Genomic DNA, 20,554 nt, shown 5'->3' with positions numbered 1-20,554 from the left:
CCTTAATGTTCTGATGAATAGGAAAGACCGATCGTTTCTTAGGTGCTAGCCCTCCAAACATACGGTCTTGTATAGTATTAGTTTCTGGAACCTCTTCTATACCCATAGTCTCCCTTACTGCTTTAATTAGTGATTCTATATAGTCAGCAGAAGGTGATGGTGTAGCCACTTCTTCCTCCAGACTTTCTACATTAGATGGGCCTGCTTCTGGTTCGTCTATACCCAGCGATAGGTCATCATCGTCCCCCAAGGTAGATGGAGGCTGACTGTGAACCGACTGCTCCACCTCAATAGTAAGGGGTATTGGGGTAGCCAAAGGTAACTGAGAGACAGGTGCTGGCGCCAGCTCTGGAGGAGAAGCTGTGGCAGTGGCCGGAGTCTGAGAGGGCATGGAGGCCTGAAACCAAAAAATAAATGTACAAAAGAACAATTTTTTTTTTTTTTTTTTTTTTTTTTGAAAAGACCAAGGAAAATTCTACCTACCCTAATTTCCTTCTTTATCATGTTCTTCATGTTACGCATAAAAGAGGGTCCCTGCTCCTCTAGGACTCTATTCATACAGCTACCGCACAGTACTTTAGTATAAGAACTACTTAATCTCTTCCTACACACGGGGCAATCTCTGCTCTTAGCATGACTCTTTTTAGTAGCACCCTCCTATAAATGAGAAACATGGCAAATTAGACAAAAGAAGAAGGAAAAAATTCTGTTGGGGAAAAAACCCCTCTTACCCACTCCATACCACAGGGGCTTGAATCCTGGCTGGAGTAGATTCTGATAATTCAGCGCTTTCAGCCTCCATAATGGACAATTGAGGTCTTGGAGGTGTAAAAGACTCTCTGCAGCCGTTGTTCAGAAGCAGTAGAAAGACACCAGGCAGCAGATACCGCTAGAGCACACAGGTACTGAGCACTCACCTGGCGTCCTTCTCGGCAGCTCTTTTGAATTTGGCGCCGAGAGTCACATGACCGTCTGGTTCCGCCCCCTCCGCCGCGCGCTGAGACGACGTCACCCTCCCGGCGCTCCACCTGAGGCAGGCCGTAGGCCCCGGAAGTTGCCGAACACGGCCAGCAGAGCAACCCCCTCCCAGCACTAACCAGCAACCATGCCGCAGTGCGCGCGAACGCAGCGCTGCGGATCGGGGCACCGGACCACGCCGAGGAGGGCCAGGGGAGCTCCGGGGACCCAATTCTGGAGGTGTCGGGGGAGGAAGCCAGACTTGGAGGCTGCTCCCCACTCGGAGCCTGACGCCGCCGGGAAGCCGGTAGGTTATTACCCGGTAACCCCCAGTCATCTTCTTTCCATCCAGGGAAGGGAAGGGGAAAAAAGCCCTTCCAGCTCCTGCTCCCATGGGGACAGGAAACAGAAACTGACGAGGGAGGGGAGTTTACTTCTTTATATGATCCAGGGATTTCCTGTATCCTGTTTCCTGTCCTATGGGAGTAAGAGGTGGACCTCTCCAGGGGTGCCGTCATAGGGCGAAAAGAGAAAAATAAATAAAAGTATTTACAAATGTTAATTAAATAAATAATTACATTGAATTAGAAAATAAAAATTCTTTACATTTCTTCCGTGATTGGTTCTCTTTAACCCTTTGAGGACCAGGCCCAAAATGACCCAGTGGACCGCGCAAATTTTGATCTTAGTGTTTCCGTTTTCCCCTCCTCCCCTTCTAAGAGCTCCAGCACTTTCAGTTTTCTATCTACAGGCCATGTAAGTGCTTGTTTGTTACAGGAATAGTTGTACTTTGTAATGGCGTCTTTCATTTTACCATAACATGTATGATGGAATCCCAAATATATTATTTATGAAGATATAAATTGGTGAAATCGCAAAAAAGAATGCAATATGGTAACGTTTGGGGGGTTCCTGTGTCTACGTAATGCACTATATGGTAAAAGCGACATGATACCATTACTCTATAAGTCAGTCCGAACACAACCATATGCAGGTTTACGCAGATTCTCTAATGTTATATATTTTTTTTAAATGAAATCCTTTTTTTTGGCAATTAATTATAAATAAAATGGGACTATTGAGACGCTTATAACGGTTTTATTTTTTCACCTACGGGGCTGTATGGGGTGTAATTTTTTCCGCCATGATCTCTACTTTTTACTAATACCATATTTGTGAAGATCGGACGTTTTGATCACTTTTTATTAATTTTTTTATATATATAATGTAACATAAAATCGGTAATCCGCGCACTTTTTTCCCTCTTTTCGTGTACGCCGTTCACCGTTCGCAATGACGCTTGTTATATTTTAATAGATCGGACAATTACGCACGCTACGGTATATTATATGTTTATCTATTTATTTATTTTTATATGTTTTATTTATATAATGGGAAAGGGGGGTGATTTAGACTTTTATTGGGGGAGGGGTTTTGGGGTAGTGTGTTAGTGTTTTTAACTTTTTTTTTTTTACACATTTGAAGTCCCTTTGGGGGACTTGTACATACATTTGTTTGATTTGTACACTGATGAATGCTATGCCATAGGCATAGCATTGATCAGTGTTATCGGCGCTCTGCTCATTGAGCCTGCCTGTGCAGGCTCAGTGTAGCAGATCGCCGATCGGACCGCACGGAGGCAGGTGAGAGACCTCCGGCGGCCCGTTTTACCGATCAGGACCCCCGCAGTCACACTGCGGGGGTCCCGATCGGTAAGTGACAGGGGACTCCCCCGTCACTTACACTTAAACGCCGCGGTCGCGCCGCGATCGCGGCGGTTAAGGAGTTAATGACACGCGGCAGCGCGATCGCTGCAGCGTGTCATTGCCGGTGAGGTCCCGGCTGCTGATTGCAGCCGGCCCCCACCTGCTGTGAAGCGCGCTCCGCTCCGGAGCACGCTTCATAGCGGGAGAAACACCCAGGGCGTACAGTTACGCCCTAGGTCGTCTGGGGACAGACTTCCATGGCGTAACTATACGCCCTGGGTCGTCTAAGGGTTAAAGAAACACTGCTAACACTGCCAGATACCTGTGATATAGAGGTCAGCCATAGTGATTATACAGGGGGTCACACATAGAGATATAGAGAGGGGTCACACATAGTGATATAGAAGATCACTGTGGGGGCATGGAATAGCACGCGCACGCACGCACACACACAGCCTGCTGCAGCTATAGTACACACAGCTTGCTGCAGCCATAGCGCGCGCACACACACACACACTTGGCTTGCTGCGGCCATAGCACACATACACACAGCTTGCTGCAGCCATAGCACACATACACACAGCCTGCTGCAGTCATAGCGGGCGCGCACACACACACCCTGCTGCAGTGATAGCACATACACACAGCCTGCTGCAGTCATAGCACACACACAGCCTACTGCAGCCATAGCACGCACGCACACACACACACACACACACACAGCTGCAGCCATAGAACACTAAAGAAAAACACAATCTTCTCCCAGAGAGGAAACACCACACTGAGGACAGAGGTTACTGCTACACTACTTATGTCTTCTCCTCCTCCTCTATATTACACAGGATATCTTCATATTACACTGCTGCTCATATACAGTCATCCAGCATCCAGGAAGAGAACAGCACAGATCTCCCCACACACAATGGACTCTTCCAGCTCAGAAACAAGCTGCCAAATAGTGACCGACAACTTTTCCCTGACCACCCTATGTAATTGGGCCAGTGTCCTATTAGAATGTTGCTCATAATATATATTCATGAGCAAAACTTGTAAAATTCATATCAGAATTCAATTCTACATTTTAAGATTTTTTTAAAGCTGGAGTCGGAAACCTTTTTTCCGACTCCAGCCAAAACTAGTTCCGACTCAGATTCCACAGCCCTGCCAGCTACTATATAACATACTATGGGGGAGGGCTGGCTACTATATAAGACACTATTTTGGGCTGGCTACTATATGGGGCACTAGTGGCAGGCCTGGCTACTCAATGGTTACTGGCTGGTTTCTATGTGGGGCAATATTAGTAGGGCTGGTTACTGTATGGGACACTATTGGAGGGGTTGGCTACTTCATAGGGCACAGTTATGGCATTACCTACTGCTTGGGGGAAATAATGGGTAACCGTTGGGGTTTAACCATATCAGAAATTTATCTTATTTACCATAGTGCACAGTGCAGGCAGACAGACACCACTGACAGTGCCAGGAATGCCGAACGCCCTCTTCAATAAATATCCAGGTTGGCCCACGACGGTCTAATTTAAAATCTATGGGCTGCCCGGACGATCTAGTGACCACCTCCCCCCCCGCCCATTGCCACGTGGAATAGCGGCGGCAGTGAGCGGGGGACGAGGAGCAAATGAGCGCTGACAGCGCTTGTTTGCTCCTCTTGTCGGCCTGTGGAATAGGGCCTTTACAGTGCAGGTCACTACTCGTGCACATACCCTGACAGTGCAGATTACTCATGAGCGCACATACCCTGACAGTGCAGATCACTCATGAGCGCACATACCCTGACAGTGCAGATCACTTGTGAGTGCACATTTGTTCTTCTCCAGTCTCAGCTTGCATAGCTGAAATGCACCCTTACAGTGATGCAAATCAACAGGGCATCTCTTTTAATGTATTGAACCAGTACGAGTCGCTATTCAAAAAAACTATGAAGACTCTGTGTTAACATGAAAGCCAGACCTTCATTGTTTCAGCCTCTTAGGGCATTTCAAAAGCCAAAAACAGGAAATGCTTTGGGTATTCTATGATTCACGTGTATGTTATGTCCTGCACTGAGTGACATCTGTGACCAGCCACAATGCACTGCTGATGTAAAGGTGGGAATTTAAAATAAGTTTGTGTTTTTTAACATTTTGACAAATTCCATCATAGCCAGAAAGATGGGGTCCAACTAGGGCTGGGCGATATGGCAAAAAAAAATAAATTCTGGGATAAATGCTAATAATGGGTGTAGTAGTAGAGTGATAGTGGATGAGGGGGAGTAGTAATAAGAGATAAAGCAGATCACAAGGAGCAAGTAGTAGATAAGAGAAGTAGCTGTAGTGATATACATGGACGTGTGTGATGCCAATGCCGATACAACTTTCTCTCCAGGGTGGTGTATGCAGTTAACCTATCTACTGTATACACCATACCATCATATAGAAGATATACTGTTATGCTATATTTACTGCATACACCATACCATCATCATATGGATATAATGTATATTGCTGTCCTATATAGGAAAGCAGTAAACAGTATATCCTCTATAACGACAGGATGGTGTATAACATATATATAATAGTGGTATATATTCTATCCTCTATATGATGTAGCTGTAGTATAATAATGGGGCTCTGGGTCTCTTCTGCCCCAGGGGCTCCTTAGTATCAGCTGTTGCTACTCCTCCTAGATCTCACAGCAGCATTGCACCAAGCAGGGGGCGCTCTAACCTGCAGGAGGAGCAGCTTGCAGCTCTGGGCCCAGTCACACACTGAGTAACTACATTTCCTGTGCCCTGAGCGACACTGCTCCCCCACACCTCAGAGCATACTTTTATTTTTGAAAGTTTAATTAACGATTTTCAAAAATAAAAAATAATCGATTTACAAGTCAAAGGCGGATTAATTCAATCACTCAGCCTTCGTCCTAACCTATTAGGAGCACTGTCCACCCCCATAGCATCAATCTGCCCCTCTCTAATTATAATCAATGGAGCGGACCAGCTGGATCGGCACTATGGATGTGGGCAGTGCTCCTAACAGGTGACCCAGTGTTCCTAACAATCTTACTGGACTGTGGAGCAAATTACTACCTGCTCCAGAATGCCGCGAGGAAGGAAAGGGACATACCTTCCTCTTTCCCCATTAGCTATCCTTTCCCTGTCAAACCTTCACATGCGACTAAACGTCCCACCCCCTACCAAGATGGGAATCATCACATGGTTTCATTGCTGAATGTTTTGTCGCCATTACTGTATATTGCAGGCATTGTTTCTCTGCAAGCTTTCTTCCCACCAGGCATCTAGTTATCGGGCACGGCCGCCCTTACCCACCTGAGTAGTAGACTGGAATGGAAATACTGCCTCTAAACTTTGGGTATCCCTCTAGAAATGAGCACAGTTTGAGCATGCTGGAGTGATCATTTGGCCTTTCAATACTGGTGGCTTGGGGTGCGTTCACACCTACAGGATCCGCAGCAGATTTGATGGTGCAGATTTGATACTGTGTTCTGTTACTTAAATGAAATCTGCTGCGGATCTGCAGCAGAAAATCAGCTGCTGATCCGGTAAGTGTGAACGTACCCTTATACGTTTTTTTACCCTCTGCTCACAAGTGGACTGCCTAGCCTTGGTCTTTTAGGGGACAAACACACTTGCCGGATCCGCAGCGAGACTCGCTGCGGATCCCGGCCATATTGTTTCAATGTTAAGACAAAATCGCAGCAGGGAAGTACATCCCTGCTGCGAGTTTGTCCCCAGCCCGCCCCGTTAACCCCCCGGCCGCCGGAGCATATACTTTACCTGATCCCGGCTCCGGCGGTTCCCGGAGTCTTCAGCAAGTCGGAGCCGGGATTAGGTAAAGTATATGCTTGCTCCAGTGTCCGCCCACAGCCACGGCCGTCTGATCACCCCACCCCGCAGCCCCGGCCGGACATCCCTGCTGCGATTTTGTCTAACATTGAAAGAATAGGGCCGGGATCCGCAGCGAGACCTCTCGCAAGTGTGTTTGTCCCCTTAATCAAACAAACAGAAATACTGATGGTAAATTTGCATTTATTTCGAATGGAAACAGCAGATACTGCTATAAAATAACTGTATAACAAGATGTCAATCAGGTCTTTACAAGGAACCCACAGAGCTGATCTGCCATCTGCCAGCTTCTTTACAGGCCAAGCTTGGTCCTTCTCCAGTGTCTCCTCTTGGAGTTGTACCTGTGGATACAACACATGTTACTACCACACCATCCCAACATGCAACAGCTGAATTCTTCTTATTGTAATTGACTGCAAATGTACAGTAGTGTCCTGTAGCTGTCAGCACAGTTGGATTCTCCTTGGATGAAGGGGAAACCATTCCATAAGCCGACATCTTTACTTTCTGCAGGATAATGACAGCACTCCCACCAGAATGAAGCACTGTAATTGCAGCCTGCATTGGGAGCCCCCACAACTACAAGAAATACATGTGACTGTAAAACAGCTCAGCACCATGGGAATCATACAGTGGCCAGTTCTATAAAATCCCACACACAGTGCATGCAGTGACCAAAATGTTTTACAATGCTGTATAGTCACGGTTGTAACAAGACTTTTTAACCCATTAATTACCTGCTAAATCTCAGTTCTTCCTCAGTATATACCTTTTTTTTTTTATAGTAGTGTATTAGCATATCCCTGCTGATTTGCTCACTGGGAAACAATGATCTGAGCAGAGTGCCCCTTTTTTATCTTTGTAGTCTGTGGGCCCACCATGATCAAAGGGTTAAGCATCTAGGATTGGAGTTTACTACAATCCTTGCCTAGCTGGGGAAGCTTCCTAAAGCTCCAGTTTATACAGTCAGACGCAACCAACCCAAAGCCATAGGCTGGGGGCCCACACCTTCTACTGTCAATGGACAGTAGGCAGGTATTGAGAACGTAAAAAGTCGGCTACAAAATGTTCCTAAAAAGACCTTTATGGTGCGTTTACACGAAACGATCATCGTTTGAATTTTCGCAATAACGATCATATTTGAGCGATAATCGGCTTGTGTAAACACAGCAAACGATTAAGCAACGAGTGAGAAATCATTGTGTTCTTTCAACATGTTCTCAAATCGTCGTTCGCTAAAAATTTGCAGATCGCTTCATGTAAACAGTCTTGCAAAGACTTCACCCTATGTGTGAGATGGGCTTAAGTGATCTTAAAAACGATCGCAATAATGATGTCTAAACGCTGATCTTTATAAAAAAAAAACAAATTGTTGCTTCAAAATCGTTAAACGATCGATTGGGCGAATTCTCGCTTCGTGTAAACGGACCATTACATGGTCAGAATATTGAACCTGAACAGTTTGGCAAGTCCACAACACTACTACACTTGTGGATCCCATGTGGCCCTCCGCTTACATCTCTGTCAGCTGTACATCCACTGTTAACAGAGGACGACATGCAACTAAAAAGGTTTAGGGCCACACAGACTCAGCAATCAATTATTCATTGTCCGATAGTGATCAACGTCTACACGAGGCAATAATAACCGCCGCATGGATAAGAAACTGCCCTGTGTAAAAGGACAAGCATTCATTCCATACCTGATCTTATTGCCAGTCTTCATTCGGATCCACTGTGGGATTGGTCTGTTCTGTTTCTGCTTTTTGGCAAGACACCTCTTAATTCTGAAAGTCTTGTGGGACGACTAAGAGAAAAGATATACAGAACATGAGCCCTTTTATAATGGCACAGGTGCCTCTAGATGATGGTAACCATCAGGCCTCCATGCAGATAATGCGATTCTAGTATACTGGTATGACCACTATACTATAAGGGTACAAACCCACACACCGTATACACAGCAGATACGCAACAAATATGCAGCAAATACGCAGCAGATTTGTTGGTACAGATTTAATGCTGTGTTCAGTTATTTAGATCTAATCTGCTGCGTATTTGCTGCGTGTTTGCTGCGTATTTGCTGCGTATCGCAGCAGTAAATACGCTGCGTTTACGGTGTGTGGGTTTATACCCTAAGAGTGTCAGCTGTTTACAAACATAGGGGGAAATCCTAGACATCATAGACTTGTCATTCCTCGTCCTTCACCTTTGCTGTGATCACTATATTACAGTGACAACCCCTAAGGCTATGTTCACACTGAGTAAAAGTGGCAAAATTCCACTGCGAACCCTCCGTCACAGAATTCCGCCTGCCTCAGTGTGTCAATGGGATGCCACGCGCCTATGCTCAAAATTGACATGTCAATTCTTTGAGCGGAAAGGCACTGAGAGTGAGGCGTCCTATTGACACACTGAGGCACTTTTACTCAGTGTGAACATACCCATAGAGTATGTGAAATCTGAAAAGCCCATCCCATTGATGTGAATGGGAAATGCATTACCATGTGGACAGAAGGGTTTTGAAGCAGATTTCAATTCCATATCAGGAAGTGACCGGTCCATACCTGATGCAGATGACAGGAATACTAGAGACCAAACCTGGACATTTTCATGTGGGCTTAAATGTAGATTTTCTGTGATGTTTCTTGTAGGAAAATTAGTAAGAACAGTCACCTACAGCAATGATCTCTAACCCCAGAAAACAAGAGTACATGCACTGATCATAAGCCCAGAGCATCCTACTGATACCAGTCATTCAACCCAAAACAAAGTCCTGCCTAAATAAATCTACTGTGCAACCAAACCTATACACACAACCAAAGAAATTGCACAAATAATCTAGAAGTATAACAAATCCTTTATTACCATATACATCATATACATAATATTAAAAACTCAAAATTACCATGGGGAATGACACAGATAACACTAGCTCCTGATGAAGAGAGCGAAACGTGCGTCGGGCTTGTGGGGCGGACGGGGGTAAAATCTCAGTGTGTGTGCGCGGTGCCTGGACGCTGGAGTGTGGTCACATATGAACTGCAATTGTATATGGCGTTTTACTTCTGGCGCTCCTCTGTTAGTTGGTGGCCAGCTTGAGGAATTACGTACCTGTTTTCCTCTATAGATTATACAGTACTGGTTTAGCTGTCCACTTCTATGTTGGGGTGTTCTAGTTCAACATCATTGCCTGTACTTTACTATTAGTGACCACCAGATGGCAGCGTTGTAATTGGCACATTTTACACTATAGCACTTTAGCATTATATATATATTTGGTTGGTTTACCGCACTGAGATCTTTCTCCCCCTCTGGCCTTAGTGTTATCTGTCATTCCCCATGGTAATTTTTAATTTTTAATATTATGTATATGATGTATATGGTAATAAAGGATTTGTTATACTTCTAGATTATTTGTGCAATTTCTTTGGTTGTGTGTACAGGTTTGGTTGCACAGTAGATTTGATACCAGTCATTATCCAATCTAACTCTGCTGCCAAACCTATGGCAAAACTACAACTCCCAGCATGCTCTGAAGCCCATTGGCAGTTATACAGCAGCTGGGGAACAGTAACCTATATCCTATGATTACAACTTCACCCACTCCTCATGATAACCACTCATACATAGTATTCCTGACCCACCACCCACACATAGTATCCCTGGCCCCTCACACATGCCCCACCACCCACACATAGTATCCCTGGCCCCTCACACATGCCCCACCACCCACACATAGTATCCCTGGCCCATCACACATGCCCCACCACCCACACATAGTATCCCTGGCCCCTCACACATGCCCCACCACCCACACATAGTATCCCTGGCCCCTCACACATGCCCCACCACTCACACATAGTATCCCTGGCCCATCACACATGCCCCACCACTCACACATAGTATCCCTGGCCCATCACACATGCCCCACCACTCACACATAGTATCCCTGGCCCATCACACATGCCCCACCACTCACACATAGTATCCCTGGCCCATCACACATGCCCCACCACTCACACATAGTATCCCTGGCCCATCACACATGCCCCACCACTCACACATAGTATCCCTGGCCCATCACACATGCCCCACCACTCACACATAGTATCCCTGGCCCATCACACATGCCCCACCACTCACACATAGTATCCCTGGCCCATCACACATGCCCCACCACTCACACATAGTATCCCTGGCCCATCACACATGCCCCACCACTCACACATAGTATCCCTGGCCCATCACACATGCCCCACCACTCACACATAGTATCCCTGGCCCATCACACATGCCCCACCACTCACACATAGTATCCCTGGCCCATCACACATGCCCCACCACTCACACATAGTATCCCTGGCCCATCACACATGCCCCACCACTCATACATAGTATCCCTGGCCCATCACACATGCCCCACCACTCATACATAGTATCCCTGGCCCATCACACATGCCCCACCACTCATACATAGTATCCCTGGCCCATCACACATGCCCCACCACTCATACATAGTATCCCTGGCCCATCACACATGCCCCACCACTCATACATAGTATCCCTGGCCCATCACACATGCCCCACCACTCACACATAGTATCCCTGGCCCATCACACATGCCCCACCACTCATACATAGTATCCCTGGCCCATCACACATGCCCCACCACTCATACATAGTATCCCTGGCCCATCACACATGCCCCACCACTCATACATAGTATCCCTGGCCCATCACACATGCCCCACCACTCATACATAGTATCCCTGGCCCATCACACATGCCCCACCACTCATACATAGTATCCCTGGCCCATCACACATGCCCCACCACTCATACATAGTATCCCTGGCCCATCACACATGCCCCACCACTCATACATAGTATCCCTGGCCCATCACACATGCCCCACCACTCATACATAGTATCCCTGGCCCATCACACATGCCCCACCACTCATACATAGTATCCCTGGCCCATCACACATGCCCCACCACTCATACATAGTATCCCTGGCCCATCACACATGCCCCACCACTCATACATAGTATCCCTGGCCCATCACACATGCCCCACCACTCATACATAGTATCCCTGGCCCATCACACATGCCCCACCACTCATACATAGTATCCCTGGCCCATCACACATGCCCCACCACTCATACATAGTATCCCTGGCCCATCACACATGCCCCACCACTCATACATAGTATCCCTGGCCCATCACACATGCCCCACCACTCACACATAGTATCCCTGGCCCATCACACATGCCCCACCACTCATACATAGTATCCCTGGCCCATCACACATGCCCCACCACTCATACATAGTATCCCTGGCCCATCACACATGCCCCACCACTCATACATAGTATCCCTGGCCCATCACACATGCCCCACCACTCATACATAGTATCCCTGGCCCATCACACATGCCCCACCACTCATACATAGTATCCCTGGCCCATCACACATGCCCCACCACTCATACATAGTATCCCTGGCCCATCACACATGCCCCACCACTCATACATAGTATCCCTGGCCCATCACACATGCCCCACCACTCATACATAGTATCCCTGGCCCATCACACATGCCCCACCACTCATACATAGTATCCCTGGCCCATCACACATGCCCCACCACTCACACATAGTATCCCTGGCCCATCACACATGCCCCACCACTCATACATAGTATCCCTGGCCCATCACACATGCCCCACCACTCATACATAGTATCCCTGGCCCATCACACATGCCCCACCACTCATACATAGTATCCCTGGCCCATCACACATGCCCCACCACTCATACATAGTATCCCTGGCCCATCACACATGCCCCACCACTCATACATAGTATCCCTGGCCCATCACACATGCCCCACCACTCATACATAGTATCCCTGGCCCATCACACATGCCCCACCACTCATACATAGTATCCCTGGCCCATCACACATGCCCCACCACTCATACATAGTATCCCTGGCCCATCACACATGCCCCACCACTCATACATAGTATCCCTGGCCCATCACACATGCCCCACCACTCATACATAGTATCCCTGGCCCATCACACATGCCCCACCACTCATACATAGTATCCCTGGCCCATCACACATGCCCCACCACTCATACATAGTATCCCTGGCCCATCACACATGCCCCACCACTCATACATAGTATCCCTGGCCCATCACACATGCCCCACCACTCATACATAGTATCCCTGGCCCATCACACATGCCCCACCACTCATACATAGTATCCCTGGCCCATCACACATGCCCCACCACTCATACATAGTATCCCTGGCCCATCACACATGCCCCACCACTCATACATAGTATCCCTGGCCCATCACACATGCCCCACCACTCATACATAGTATCCCTGGCCCATCACACATGCCCCACCACTCATACATAGTATCCCTGGCCCATCACACATGCCCCACCACTCATACATAGTATCCCTGGCCCATCACACATGCCCCACCACTCATACATAGTATCCCTGGCCCATCACACATACCCCACCACTCATACATAGTATCCCTGGCCCATCACACATACCCCACCACTCATACATAGTATCCCTGGCCCATCACACATACCCCACCACTCATACATAGTATCCCTGGCCCATCACACATACCCCACCACTCATACATAGTATCCCTGGCCCATCACACATACCCCACCACTCATACATAGTATCCCTGGCCCATCACACATACCCCACCACTCATACATAGTATCCCTGACCCATCACACATACCCCACCACTCATACATAGTATCCCTGGCCCATCACACATACCCCACCACTCATACATAGTATCCCTGATCCATCACACATACCCCACCACTCATACATAGTATCCCTGACCCATCACCCATACCCCACCACTCATACATAGTATCCCTGACCCATCACCCATACCCCACCACTCATACATACATAGTATCCCTGACCCATCACACATACCCCACCACTCATTGCAGCCAACACTTCCCTACCAACCACACACTATATCCGCTCAGTTATCAGTCACACGACTGCACCCCGGCACTAGCAGAGGATGCTGGGCCTTGCAGTGCAGTACTGACTACCCCTGCGCCACCCCCTCACAGCTCCATAACCCGTCCCCAGCACCCAGGATGAGGACGGGGGGAGATGAGCGGCCGGCGCCCCGGACCCCCGCAGTCCTCTCGCAAAATACACACACGAAGCGAGGGCTCAGCGTCTCCGCCGCCACACGTCACACACCCAGCCCCGGGAAACGGCGCCACTATGGAGGATTACATCGGATTCACTCACCATGGCGAACCGCTACGACCCAGTCACCACAATGGCGGGCGAGAAAGAGGAAGGCGGAAGCCAGAGGGCAGAGGTTAGCGCCGCGGAGGAACAGAGAGCGAACCAGGGATAGACGCTCTCAAACAGGTGCCGCGAAACAAGAGCGCCACCTCTCGGCCGGAGGACGAACTGCAGCAAGACAATGATCCAGGATTTTCAGCTATCAAAATCCTCAGTGCAGCAGGCTACAGGCAACCTGTGTGTACTGCGGGGACCCGAATGTCTGGCTTTCTCTTTCATCCTCATTTCTCTTATTGATTACAGGGATCTATCTATCTATGGCTTTTCTGCTCTAGTATATACCTATATTGCTCCAGACTATATGTGTTTTGTCTCAACATTTTTTATTATGTCTTTTAGGCTAGGGTTACACAGTGAGTTTTGCTATGACATGATGTGACACATCACCCTGGCACACAGGGATCATCCTGCTCCGCAGCTAATGTAAGGGAATGGTGCTGGACTGTCCACAACCGCAGCCTGACAGGTGCAGGATATCAGTATAGGGGTATGCAAAAGGACGCTGGTTGACCTCAGGCCGCTGGTTGCATGCACTTACTAGTCATTGCTCCCACTAGCCAGAAACCTACTCCACACTGATGAGGGGCAAAAACCCCGAAACAGCTGTCTGTGGATGGATACCTTGCTGAGGTGGTTTCCTTGACTGGAGAACGCCTTTGGCTTGGCTGTTCCTTCCCGGAGAGGTCTGGCTAGTTCACTGACGTCGAGACATGTGATGGTGTCTCTGCAGTGTTCTTTTGCATATCAGTATAGGGGTGACTGCGGGGTCAGAGCCAGAACCACGTATGGGTCCATCTCAGGGTAGCCCAATTCTCCTACAATAACTGCAATTAGAGACGAGCTAATTTACAGTACAAATGAAGCGAATCGCTTCACTAGCTCAGCAATCTGCTTATCGCCTGTTGCTTTTATACTCTGGGCTGCATCACCCCGGATGCCTGGAAAGGCTGGATCCAGTCCTTGGAAAATTCTCCCAGGATTGGAACCAGCTTTTCCAGGCACCCAGGGCAGAGCAGCACAGACTTCAAAGGCAGCCGGCTGATAAACCAATTGCTGAGCTAAGGGTCCATTTACACAGAAAGATTCTCTGACAGATTATCTGCCAAAGATTTGAAGCCAAAGCCAGGAACAGATTTGTCTTCAAATCTTTGGCAGATAATGTTAGATAATCTTTCAGTGTAAATGAACCCTAACAAATCGATTTGCTTTGTTTGTACTGTAAGGGCCGGTTCACACTGAGCAAACACGGCGCAATTTCTCGCCGTGCTCAGTGTGCTGCTTTGAGTGAATGGGAGAGCGCGCGCCTGTCCGCTGCCGCAGCTCTCCGCTCAAAGAATGAACATGTTGAACACTCAAAGCAGCACACTGAGCACGGCGGAATTGCACCGTGTTTGCTCAGTGTGAACCGGCCCTAAGGGTATTCACACAGAGTAAAAGCGGCAGAATCCCGTCTGCCTCAGTGTCACACAGTGTTTCTATAAGAGACAATTCTATGTGAGAGCAACGGTTTGAAGCCCTCCCACAGAGACACTGTGGGGGGAGATTTATCAAACTGTTGTAAAGAATTGTCTTAGTTGCCCCTAGCAACAAATCAGATTCCACCTTTCATTTTTCAAAGAATCTGTGAGGAATGAAAAGTGGAATCTGATTGGTTACTAGGGGCAACTAAGACAAGTCTGCTTTGCACCAGTTTGATAAATCTCCCCCTATGTGACACGGAGGCAGGCAGGATTCCGCCGCTTTTACTCAGTGTGAACATACTCTAAATTTGCTCATCTCTAGCTGCAATGCAGGACAACTCCTGCAGTGTGATGCTGCTATCTGTGTAAACATAGCCTATGGGTGGTTTCACAGAAATTCGTTAGATTTTCTTCAGAAGATCCACACATACAAGATTAAAATGCAAACCTTGTGAGATTTTGAGAAATATTTTTCACATATTGCAGAAAATATCCACAAAAATTTGACGTAAAATGCAGATTGATAATCCACAGCTTGTCAGTTTACACCGCCCAGTCACAATAATCTTCCCTTTCAGGCTCGGACTGGCCCACAGGGGAGCAGGGGAATCCCCCGGTGGGCCCTACCCCTTGGTGGGCCCCTACGCAGGAGGTGGGCCTCCCTGTTTAGCAGCTCCAGGACAACATATAATCCCCAAACTGCACATGCCTTTCACCCAGTCACAAACTGCCTCTATCTAGTAATCTGGGGTTTTATCTTATTATATAGAGGCAGGGAGTGACTGGGGTGACAGGCAGCAGCATGTAGTGTGCAGAATTAGTGCAGCCCCTCTCCTCTCCCCTGGGACCAGGGGCGTAGCTAAAGGCTGATGGGCCCTGGTGCAAAATGTTAGCTTGGGGCCCCCCCATCTCACCCGATCAGGCAAAGTCATATCTAACGTTATATCCAATTACTCTAATGTGCCACCATGTTCTAATGCCCTGTCACTGCCTCCACCTCATGTACTGCACTACTGCCCCCTATAATTAATGGACTGTACTGTGTCATTGTCTTATCATTGTATTCCAATCTTTGACTCTCCAGCTGAAAAACTACAACTCTCATAATAAACTGCCAGTTGGAAACAATGGGGGTTGTAGTGCTGCAACCTGAAGAGCCACATGCTGAAAAACTAAAAGTCCAATAATAAACTGTCAGCAGGGCACGATGAAGTTTGAACTTCTGCAACCTGGAGAAGTCACCTGATATCACCTGCAGTCCTATGTAACACCACAGATAACAGTGATATCCCTCCGAGTACAGATAATGTAGTAGATTTCACCTGCAGTTCTATGTAACACCACAGATAACACAGTGATATTCCTCTGAGTACAGATAATGTAGTAGTCACCTGCAGTCCTATGTAACAGCACAGATAACACAGTGATATCTCTGAGTACAGATAATGTAGATGTCACCTGCAGTCCTATGTAACACCACAGATAACACAGTGATATCTCTGAGTACAGATAATGTAGTAGCTGTCACCTCGGGGCACCCCTACTAAATGATGCCCCCAGAGGTGCCCCCATGAACTAATAATGCCCCCAGAGGTGCCCCCATATACTAATAATGCCCCCAGAGGTGCCCCCATATTCTAATAATGCCCCCAGAGGTGCCCCCATATACTAATAATGCCCCCAGAGGTGGCCCTCATGAACTAATAATGCCCCCAGAGGTGCCCCCATATACTAATAATGCCCCCAGAGGTGCCCCCATATACTAATAATGCCCCCAGAGGTGGCCCTCATGAACTAATAATGCCCCCAGAGGTGCCCCCATATACTAATAATGCCCCCAGAGGTGCCCCCATATACTAATAATGCCCCCAGAGGTGGCCCTCATGAACTAATAATGCCCCCAGAGGTGCCCCCATATACTAATAATGCCCCCAGAGGTGCCCTCATGAACTAATAATGCCCCCAGAGGTGCCCCCATGAGCTAATAATGCCCCCAGAGGTGCCCCATGAACTAATAATGCCTCCAGAGGTTCCCCATATACTAATAATGCCCCCAGAGGTGCCCCCATATACTAATAATGCCCCCAGAGGTGCCCCCATATACTAATAATCCCCCCAGAGGTGCCCCCATATACTAATAATGCCCCCAGAGGTGCCCCCGTGAACTAATAATGCCCCCAGAGGTGCCCCCATGAACTAATAATGCCCCCAGAGGTGCCCCCCATATACTAATAATGCCCCCAGAGGTGCCCCTAAAAAAACAAACATCCTCACCTAATCCGCGCTGTGGCTGCAGGCAGCAGCTCTCCTCTTCTGGCTCCATCGTGCGAGCCGCAGGGACGGGACTTCCGGCAGACGTGATGACGTCCCATCATCACGCCTGCCGGAGAGGTCACGTCCCGGCCTCCCATAGGCTGCTGGTATGAAGTGCCGGCAGCCTATGGGAGGGAATACAGGAGTAAGAAGCTGACAGGTCCTGCTCCTGTATTCTGATCGCTTTAATGTTCCGCCCGCTCACTGTGCTCACTGTGCGAGCGGGAACATCAAAGCGATCAGTGCATCCCGAGAAGCTGCGCGGCTGCAGCTTCTCGGGATGCTCAGAGACAAGTGTCAAGGGGGGCCGTGCGGGCCCCCCTAGCGTAGGGTCCCGGTCGCCATGGCGACCGCTGCGACCCCTATAGCTACGCCACTGCCTGGGACCCTCCACCACCTCCTCCTCTCAGGCTGTCTCCATCTGCTGTATGAGCTGCTGCTGGCAGTCGGGACACAGGAGGAGAGGAGGGCGTGGGAATGCAACCTGCACAGTGTGACCCTGGAGCTGCTAATCTGACACCATGTGAGCTATACCTGGTGATTTCCTCTACCAGAGGTAAGTCTGTGTGTGTGGACATGAAGTATGCATTGTGTGAGTCTGTGTGTATAGTACGTGTATGTGTGTGTATTATCTATGCAGATATGTAATGTGCATTTGTTTAGATGTGTAGATGTGTGTATGTGTACTATGTATGCATATAGGTAATCTCTTTATATCTGTGTATGGTGTGTGCATCATGCATATGTGTGTGTGTACTATGTATGCATATAGGTAATTTCTTTATATCTATGTATGGAGTGTGCATCATGCATACGTGTCTGTGTACTATGTATGCATATAGGTAATTTCTTTATATCTATGTATGGTGTGTGCTTCATGCATATGTGTGTGTACTATGTATGCATATAGGTAATTTCTTTATATCTATGTATTGTGTGTGCATCATGCATACGTGTCTGTGTACTATGTATGCATATAGGTATACTCACCAGTCCCCGTGCCCCTGCGCCGCTCTCAGGTCTCTTCCACATCCGCCAGGTCATTTTCAGTCATTTTTGACCGGGTTCTGTGTATGTCACGGCCACAGCTCCTCCTGCTGCAATGTCATTGACCGGCTGATGGATTGCCTGCTCAGCCATTCAATGAGTTCATGTCTATAAGCAAATTACTGTTTTCCCTCAGTTCTTCAATAGAAAACCTGGATTAAGATGACTGAATAAAAAAAAAGGAGGGGGGGATACCTCTCCTGGACAGTTCCTTACATGGAAAGAGATAGCAGCAGAGAGCACTGTGTCACCAACCAAATCACATAATAAACACATAGGGGGGGATTTATTTGGCCCCTCCCCCTTTCCCCCGGCAGAATACACTAAGAGGCGCACGAACCTGCACCCGGCATACTAAATCTACAAGTGCTTCCAGCAGGTGTAGATTTGGATCATGATTTAGGCCTGCGTGCAGGCGTAAATCATGATAAATGAGGCGCCCCCCAAGCTCCCCCAAGCCTGCCCATCGGGCGAGTGGGGCATATGGCAGGCATACGCCAGGGAGAAGGGGCGAATCTGCACCTTCTCCCTGGCGTACTCCTCAGGCGGACATTTCATAAATGTCCCCCAAAATGTGAAAGTCTAATCATGTAACCGCAGAGTCAAAAGCTGAGTGTTTGGATTCAGATAACGTTACTGAACACACACTTTTTGACAGATCCGCTCAACACTACTCCTCAGCAATACTCTTGGAATATTTCAGCTTACTTATATAATATATATATAAAAATACACAGTGTGAACTCTGGCGTGTATTTTAGACAAGGAATAAATTTTCAGAGCATATTCTGGTGTGTAATAGTTGAGAAGTGGTGTATTCTTTCCAGTCTGACACAGTGCTCTCTTCTGCCACCACCCTCTGCAGGACATACAGCAGTTGATAAGTACTGGAAGACTGGAGATTTTTTTTTTTTAATAGAAGTATATTACAAATTGCTAGCACCAATTGATTTGATTTTTTTCCTGGAGTTCCTCTTTAATACTGTGGACTATTTTACTTTTAAACAACTAGACAACCCCTTCTGTACAGTCAATGCAGTTTCTCCAGTGATCAACTAATCAGGTGATCACCGACTTCTATGAAAGCCTGGGAAATGTAGTTTTACACGTCACCCAAACTGTCTTTACTGTGGAGGATTACCAGGTAGGGATTCCCTCCTCTATTCATTTCAGCAGCTTTATGTATAATCCTCTTTGGCCGCCCTTTCAGCATACAATTACATCAGATTGTCAGCAGTCTCCTTCATGTTACCAAGTCCACCATATATAACCGTATACCAGTGGATGCTAAACTGAGTGACAGGAAATGCTGGGAATTGTAGTGTATAGAAAAGTTGGGAGATATGAAAGTGACTGTACCACCAGGCCCAGGCTGAAGCACTGGGCGCACTGGGGGTGGGCCACCCACCCTTAGTGGGAGGAAACCCTAGCCCCTCTATGATAGGGTTCCATTGATTCTAATGGAGCCTCCAGTGCTTCAGCCTGGGCCTGGTGGTACAGTCACTTGAAGGAAGGTCTGACTGCAAAGCATTATGGGGAAGCTTGATGTCATGTGTTTTCACTCATCATCATCATTATCATCATAAGTTTTCCAGCAATGGCGCAGCTTTATCAATCAATGAAAACATTGTCTGATTTGCCCCTAGCAACCAATCACAACTCACCTTTCATATCCTAACAAGCTCTTTTATTGGTTGCTATGGGCAAGTTAGACTGTCTAAGTTGCGCATGGCAACCAATCACAGTTCAGCGTTTATTTTACCAGAGTAAATTGAGAAAGGAAAGCTGAGCTGTGATTGGTTGCTAT

General features: G+C 47.7%; 1 protein-coding gene and 1 non-coding gene across 2 annotated transcripts; both read right to left on the bottom strand.

The window, feature by feature from the left end:
- Positions 1-6,693: 6,693 nt before the first annotated feature.
- Positions 6,694-13,975, bottom strand: RPL39 (ribosomal protein L39). Its single transcript, XM_069986043.1, has 3 exons — positions 13,868-13,975; positions 8,230-8,333; positions 6,694-6,868 (listed from the first exon to the last, which is right to left on the bottom strand). The coding sequence occupies exons 1-3, from the start codon at positions 13,868-13,870 to the stop codon at positions 6,820-6,822; spliced, it is 156 nt and encodes a 51-aa protein (XP_069842144.1). The 5' UTR covers positions 13,871-13,975; the 3' UTR covers positions 6,694-6,819.
- On the bottom strand, positions 6,960-7,092 carry LOC138766715 (small nucleolar RNA SNORA69). The gene has a single exon (XR_011358754.1). It is a non-coding gene; the product is annotated as a small nucleolar RNA SNORA69 (small nucleolar RNA).
- Positions 13,976-20,554: the final 6,579 nt, after the last annotated feature.

The sequence above is a fragment of the Dendropsophus ebraccatus genome, chromosome 10 (genome assembly GCF_027789765.1).
Source record: "Dendropsophus ebraccatus isolate aDenEbr1 chromosome 10, aDenEbr1.pat, whole genome shotgun sequence".
NCBI classification, from domain to species: domain Eukaryota; kingdom Metazoa; phylum Chordata; class Amphibia; order Anura; family Hylidae; genus Dendropsophus; species Dendropsophus ebraccatus.
The sequence above is the reverse complement of the archived record's forward strand: the minus strand, read 5'-3'. Positions and strand labels throughout refer to the sequence as shown.

Coding starts and splice junctions, on each gene's coding strand:
- RPL39 (XM_069986043.1), bottom strand. Junction 6,869..8,229: donor AAGACTGGCAATAAGATCAG/GTATGGAATGAA, acceptor TTGTATCCACAG/GTACAACTCCAAGAGGAGAC.